This window comes from Chlorella variabilis (genome assembly GCF_000147415.1).
Source record: "Chlorella variabilis unplaced genomic scaffold CHLNCscaffold_24, whole genome shotgun sequence".
NCBI lineage: Eukaryota > Viridiplantae > Chlorophyta > Trebouxiophyceae > Chlorellales > Chlorellaceae > Chlorella > Chlorella variabilis.
In genome coordinates this window covers 468,549-475,408 of record NW_005435064.1, presented here as the reverse complement: position 1 = coordinate 475,408, position 6,860 = coordinate 468,549, and the positions used below count along the sequence as shown (strand labels likewise).

Genomic DNA, 6,860 nt, shown 5'->3' with positions numbered 1-6,860 from the left:
ATCCACTGCGCACTCACACCACCAGCCCCTCCACCCCCCCCACCCCCCCCACCCCCCACCAACCAACCCCGGTGCCTGCGGCCTTACCGCCAGCAGCATCTTCTGTGTGTACTTGTTGGGGATGTTCTTTACCATCAGCGTCGTGCGCTTGTCCTCCCCAGCCCGGATCTTGTTCAGGTCCAGGCTGTACAGCTTCTCCTGCAGCCGCCAATGTGCAGAACTCGAGCCAAGTTCAGGGCATCAGGTTGTGGCCACCAGGCAGCAGGGTCGAAGTTGAGGTGTTGCACAACGCAAGGGGCGGGGAGGAGGAAGCGGCACGCAACCATGCCGCAACAGGCGGCCAGCAGCACACCTGCTGCATGCGGCGCTCCGCCTCTGCCACCGGGTCGAGCGGGCGGCGTGCGAGGCGGCCCCCTAGCGGTGGCTCCACGCCGCGCCGCCCACCGCCGCCCAGCAGCCCTGCACCCTGCAGCCCGCCATGCCCGAGCAGCGCCGCTGCCTGCTGTGTCAGTAGCGCCTGCTGCATCGCCGCCTGCAGCGCAGCGTTCTGCACCAGCTGGTTGGGCTGCTGCATCAGCGCCGCCGCATTCACCGCCGCCGCCTGCTGCTGCAGCGCTGCATTCACGGCCGCCTGCTTCTGCAGCAGGTCCTGCAGGCTGCCATGGGAGCCGCCCACCAGCGCAGCGGGCCAGGCGCCCGTGCCCACCGGGCTGCTGCCCAGACTGGCATGGTGCTGGTGGTGGGGCCACATGGAACCTGTGGAGGCGATGCCACGCAGGGCGCTGGAGCCTGCACCTTGGAGCCCCTGGGTCATCGCCAGGAGGTCACCCGTGCTCATGCTGTTGGGAGCAAAGCGGCCGCCGAGCGCCCCACTGCTGCTCTCCAGGCTCATCTCGCTAAAGCTGCGGTTCATGCCCGCCAGCGGGTCAGCGGCTGCCAGCCCTGACAGGAGCTGTGCAGTGGGGTCAAAACTGCCGGCGCCACCGCCACCGCCCTGCTGCGCAGCTGCGGCGGCGGCCGCCTGCTGCTGGTGCATGTGTAAGGCAGCGCCGCCACCGCCCGCCAACAGGTAGTCTAGCTGACTGCTGCTGCCGTGGGTGCCGCCGCCATAGAGCAAGGCGGGGGAGGAGCCAACATTGCGCATGCCGCCGCCATACTGGCTGCCTGGCTGCCCGCCAGATGGCATGGCTGCAAGGTAGTCGTGAGACAGAGAGGTGCTGAGCTGGGCTGCGGCCGCTGATGGCGCTCCAGGGCCCGCCTGTGGCAACACCGCCGCCGCACTTGGGTCCATCACTACCAGCCGGCTAGCCATGTCGGGCGCCTGACTGATGCCCTGCAGCGCCGCAGCTGCAGGCGCACAGGTGGGAGGGAAGAGCAGCGTAGTGGTTAGTGCCTGGTGGATGGTTGTGCCTGGTGCTCTGCTTGGGAGTGCCGGACATGACCTCCAGCACAAGCATGCATGCCCCGCCAACCAGGTCGGCGTGCTGCAAGCTGTGCGCCCACCCGCGTGTCGCGTGTCGTAGAACTCCACCAGACAGCAGTTGGGGCGGCCCAGTGGGTCGTCAGCCACGTCCCGCAGCTCGCCGTACTGGCTGAACAGGTAGAGCAGCTCCTGGCGGCTGCTGCCCGCGTCCAGGCTCGCCACCAGCAGCGTGCCCTGCAGTCCATGCAGACGTCAGGATGAGGAGGCAGGTGCTGGGGGAACGGGAGCGATGAGCAGGGGAAGGCGGCACGACCGCAAGGGAGGAATGATCAGGGGAAAAGACAGCAGGATCACACACGGCGCCAGGCAAAGGCAGCAAGGCAGAGTGGTGTGGCTGCCGCCTTCCCCCACAAGAGAACGGTTGCCCTTATCAGTCGTGGACACAATGTCGGCAACACCCACCTGTGCAGCCTCGCGGTCATCCTTGGGCAGCGAAAAATGCACATCAAGCTGCTGCCCTGCCAGCATCTGCCCTGTGAGCGTGTGCTTGGCCAGCGTGGCGGCACGCGTGTCATAGTAGCTGACCACCACAAAGCCGCGCGCCTTGGCGGCCGTGTACAAGCTGCGCACCTCGCCAAAGGCCTGCAAGCAGCGTGCAGACAGGCGCACAGGCGGTAGGCGTCGGAAAAAGGGCCAGCATCATAAGCGCCAAGAGCGACACGTGAGTGGCCGAGTGGAAACATTCGCCATCGCCAGCCTCTGACAAGACCCACCTCAAAGAGCGTGCGGAGCTCGTCTTCAGGCACACTAGGGTCTACGTTCCGCACAAACAGGGTGCGTGACTGGGAGGTGCCTGCCGGAAGCTGGCCCACCAAGCTGAGGTCTGCCGCCGGGGGTGGCCCTGCGGCAGGCAGCGCGCCACTCGTGGCGTTGGCAGCAGCGCTGCCGCCATGCGCCACGTGCGCTGCCTGTCCTAGGTCTTGCATGCCAAACAGATCCTCATCAGACAGTGCCCTGCCTGACGGCGGGCGGCCATACGGCGGGAGCCGCTGCGACAGCGGCGGGTCGGATGGCAGGCTGGTCTGTGGCTCGTTCTCCTGGATGTCGGGCAGCGAGCTGCGGCTGCCGTGCTGCAGTCCCAGCGAGCCATACAGCTTTTGCAGGTTCTGCTTGAGTGCCGCCGCCTGCTGCTGCTGTTGCTGCTGCGCGGCGGCAGCCGCCGCCGCCGTGCTGCCACTGCTGGCAAACAGTTCGGGCGCGTCTGGGCTGAAGCGCGGGAACAGGCTAGTTTGCTGTGAGGAGGCGGATGCCGTGTCGGGCGCGCCCACCAGAGCCCCTGCCAAAGGCGCTGGAATGTCCTGGCCCTGCGGGCTGCTGCCACTGCTGGCTGACAGCTGCTGCGGGGAGCCACTGGCCGCAACATGGGCATGGTCGGGCGGCGCGCCTGGCCAGCTGGGCGCAGCCTGGCCAGCGGCCGAGGCCTGCGCACTCAGCATGGTGCGGGCGCCTGCAGCACGGGGCGGGCGGGACAACAGGGGCAGCATTTGGGACTGTGCACAGTTCGGCGCGTTGCTGGGTGGAGTGTGAATGGGGTCCACGGGGCCGATTGTGGGGTGCTGGTGCGGCCGGCAGCGTACCGGCTCGGTGGCAGCCGGCTGCACCAGCACCCCCTCGCGCAAAGCAGCGCGCGCTGCAGCCCGATCGAACAAACACCCCAGGAAGCTGCCAACAGTCGGGCGAGCAGAGCCCCGAGGGAACAAGGAGACGGGGGCAGGAGACCAAGCGCGGCAGCACAAGCACCAGCTTGAGGCGACACATCCGCTCAAGGCTCTCTGCCCCGTGTTTCAGCCACCCGCAGCGGCGCACTGGACAGGTGATCGTCAGAAATAAGGGCTGGCTCACCTACCCAGGGAAGCTTCAGGGAGCTGTTGGGACTCGCCAGAAGACGCGGTAAATAATGGAAGTCGAACGGGGAAGAGGCCTAGACCTGCCAAGTGGGGCAGGGAAACCTCTCCCTGTCGTGCTGGTGGAGTGGACTGGATTACACGCGAGTGGATTCCACGGGGCACCGGGAATATGAGCCAATCACCGCGCCGTATGTTCGCGCGAGTGTGTACCTTCTCGCAGTACACCAGTCGCTCGCATATCTTCTTTCTACTCAGGGCTTTGTGCCTCTGAATCCACGCTGCTGTATGGAACCTGCTGGAGCCCCGCCTGGCGCCTGGGAGGCCCGCCACCACGTAAGCTATCCGAAGCATTTGCATTTGTCGGCACATTGTTCCGCATGAAAGGCCATGAAGGCCGGCCAATACCGCTGCCTGCAGACGCCGACGACGCTGCCCCAGCGGGTGCCGCCTACAAGCGGGTGCCGCCTCCAGCGGTTTTGTGAACGTCGCAGGACCGAGGGTTTGGATCATCCGCTGGCCGCTGTAGCCACCCCTTTGGTGGCAGTCAATCGCACACAAGCAGCAAATGCCGCGCTGGCTCGCTTTACGGTTTTGCCGCGCATGCTGTTGCCCGACTTGGCAGTCACGGACCAAAAGCTGCCCGTATCTGCAACCATCATCACCAGCGATGCGAAAAAGCTGTCCATATGCTGCAACCATCATCAATCACGTGCAGTTGATCAAACGGGTGAACTCCTAATATGATAAACAGTTATTGGTGATGGAGCACTTGTCCCACAAGTGCTCCCTCCTCAGTGCTGCTGCATCGCAATCATCCTCGTGCGCCTGCGCTCGCAGAGGACATCCCCTTCAGGACAGCAAACGCCGCAGGAGAGGCGGCATGCCTCCCGCATATACTTGGAGTTGGCGGTGCACTGCACGGCATGGCATCAACCTCAGGCTTTGGCTTGCACTGAGGCATCTCCCACATACAAAGGGAGCTGTAATAGGCGGGGACCCCGCTCGCCACCAAAGCCTTTCCTCAGTGCCTGCTCCATACCGACCTCTCCATCCTCTGCCCACTCAGCGCATGCATTGTTGCCGTCCTTGCACACTGGTCTGGGCACTTCCTGTGTGGCCTGCACGCAAACAGACAGGCGGCCAAACAGGCGTATTAGATGCTTACCAAATCTGAGTCCCACAAAATCACTGCTAACGGACCATTCACTGCTGCTGCTGCAGCCTCACCTGCTTCTGTGCCAGCAGCCGCTCAGCTCGCTCCAGACTAGCCCCGCTGGTGGCCAGCGGGTGGTTTGGATAGGGGCCGCCAAACGGCTTTGCGTGGATCCATTTCACGGCAGTCCATTTCGTGCCTTTCATTACCGGGCATCCTGCATGCAAACAACATGTGCCAGTCTGCAGGCAGGTCTCCGGCGGCGTACAACTACACACACCACCACCACCACCACCACACCTGTGTGCATTGACCATTTGTCCTGCCGCATGCTGCCGGGCTTGGCGTCCCAGAACATTACTGCAGCAGAACGGAGGCAAAGAGGGGAGGGAAGTTGGGAGTCAAGGCAACGTACTGCAATGCCAGCACTACCTGCCTTTTCGCCTGTCCTGTCAGAGCAGATGGCATGGCAGGCACCATGCGCCGCTGCAGACGCACTCGCGTTCCCCTTGCGTGCCAACGCAGCCACGCCATCCTTGGCGCAGTTGGAAAACGCCTTGCCCGCCGTCTGCTTCTCCTTGTCCAGCCAGCGAGAGTGGGGGAAAGCAGTCTCGCCGCCCTCCTCCGCATCTGCACAACAGGGTTGTGGCCATGAAAGGAAGCTGCTGGGCCTGGGCATGACTGTCCACTGGCTGTGTCCAGGCTGCCTCCCCCTGCTCACCGCTCAGATAGATCAGCACTGTGGCCACCCTCACACTCCCGCCTCCCAGGCCGTCGGGGTTCTCATCCAGGTCTAGGTCGTCCCAGTGGGCGCCGTACTGCGATTCGCAGGAAACCGCAAAGAGCAGAGAAGTGGAGAGTCGCCACGCGCGCACGCGCCTCTGGACGGCAATGGGAGCTTAGGGTAACCGCAAGATGCTCACCGTCTGATTGTTTTGGTACCTGCAAGGAACAGCAGCAAGCAGAGCGCCGCGTTTTTGGCAGCTACTTTTGGCATGGCGTGTTTGCATGGAGGGGTGCAGGCCAATGGAGTCGATCCGCACCTGAGTACTTGCATGTCCTCTGCAAGCAGGGATTGGAACATGTCAGCCACAAGCAGCTTGTGCGTACATGGAACCTCTTGCCCTGGAGAACCCCACCTGCATTCTCTACTGGCAGGTGCGTCCAGTTGGCCACCCGGTGCTCGATGGCATAGACGACTTCATCCTGGGCGCGGGTCAGGAAGGTGCCCCAGGATGTGCGGATGGGGTCGTCGCTGATGCTGCCATCCATGTTGACAACCGTGCTCTTTTGCACATAGGGCCGCGCGATTTGAATGATATGATCGGACTCTGCTGGGGACAAGAAGTGATGATACAAGTATGCCCGTGGTTTCCAGGAAAGCAACTCAATCCAGGGCTGCATGGGGGCAAGCAGGCGCAGGTGTGTCGCTCCTTAAGCTTGGCAAACTGCAAGGCTCTAGCTCAATCCTGGGCTGCATGGGGCTGCGGCAAAACCAGGCGCAGGTGCGTCACTACAGTGGTTGGCAAACTGCATGGCTCTTCGACTTATGGCCGCAATCATCACATCCTGTAGCTCGACTTGCCGTGCTGGACGAGTCGCCCTGACTGCCGGCATCGGCCTTGAACCGCGCGGCGCCGGCGACGGCACCAGCCGCCGTGACGCACACCGCCAGGCACGCTGCAAGCCGCAGACCCGGCGCGTTCATCCCTTGGTGTGATGATGAACACCACCAGCCCTTCGGTTGGAAGCAGGGCGGCACGCAGCAAAGGTGCTGTAGCTGCCCGACAGGAATGGCGTCTTGCGTGTTGGTGTTGCGGCGGCGTTCAGATTCAGCCTGGGCCCACAAGTGTCCCAAGTGTCAGAAGGGACCGGTGTAGCATCCTCTCGTGCCGACCTGGCGGGCGCCGGCGGTGGCACAAGTGCTTTCAGCCCCCATTTTTAGAGACCGATGCATGTCATGACTGTAAACTGGAATGAGAGCAATCAGAAAGCGGGCATCCAGCGGACATCCTGCCCATGAGCCTTTGATGTTTGGGCAGCCGCAATTGTGCAGCTTGCTGCGGCCACAGGTTGACCAGCTAGTCTACCAGCACGAGGTAATCACGACGATATGGACTCAATTTCACATGCTTCCACGTCGAAAGAAATTGGGACGGGGGCGCTCATGCGGCAGGCATGGCCGATTCAGTAGCCTTTGGCTGGTTCAGCAGGCTTAGGCTCCCCCTCTGCCGGCTTTGCGTCTGCAGTAGTTGTTTCAGCTGGCTTGCTCTCAGCTGGTTTGTTGGCATCCGCAGCCGGCTCGGTTTCAGCGGCTTCATCTCACATTGCCAAGCTCCAAGTGCTTCGTGGCCTCCTCAAGCTTGCTCTTGGCATC

General features: G+C 63.2%; 1 protein-coding gene across 1 annotated transcript in view; it reads right to left on the bottom strand.

Moving 5' to 3' along the window:
- Window positions 1–5,755, bottom strand: part of CHLNCDRAFT_139357 (hypothetical protein) — a gene marked incomplete at both ends in the record, with an annotated part of 6,964 nt that extends 1,209 nt beyond the window's left edge. The window contains 9 exons of the mRNA XM_005844128.1: window positions 88–198; window positions 353–1,347; window positions 1,504–1,657; window positions 1,886–2,065; window positions 2,197–2,930; window positions 4,784–4,843; window positions 4,982–5,113; window positions 5,205–5,301; window positions 5,594–5,755. Of these exons, the coding sequence (XP_005844190.1) occupies window positions 88–198; window positions 353–1,347; window positions 1,504–1,657; window positions 1,886–2,065; window positions 2,197–2,930; window positions 4,784–4,843; window positions 4,982–5,113; window positions 5,205–5,301; window positions 5,594–5,755 (2,625 nt within the window). The remainder of the gene's footprint in view (window positions 1–87; window positions 199–352; window positions 1,348–1,503; window positions 1,658–1,885; window positions 2,066–2,196; window positions 2,931–4,783; window positions 4,844–4,981; window positions 5,114–5,204; window positions 5,302–5,593) is intronic.
- Between the last annotated feature and the right edge of the window lie 1,105 nt (window positions 5,756–6,860).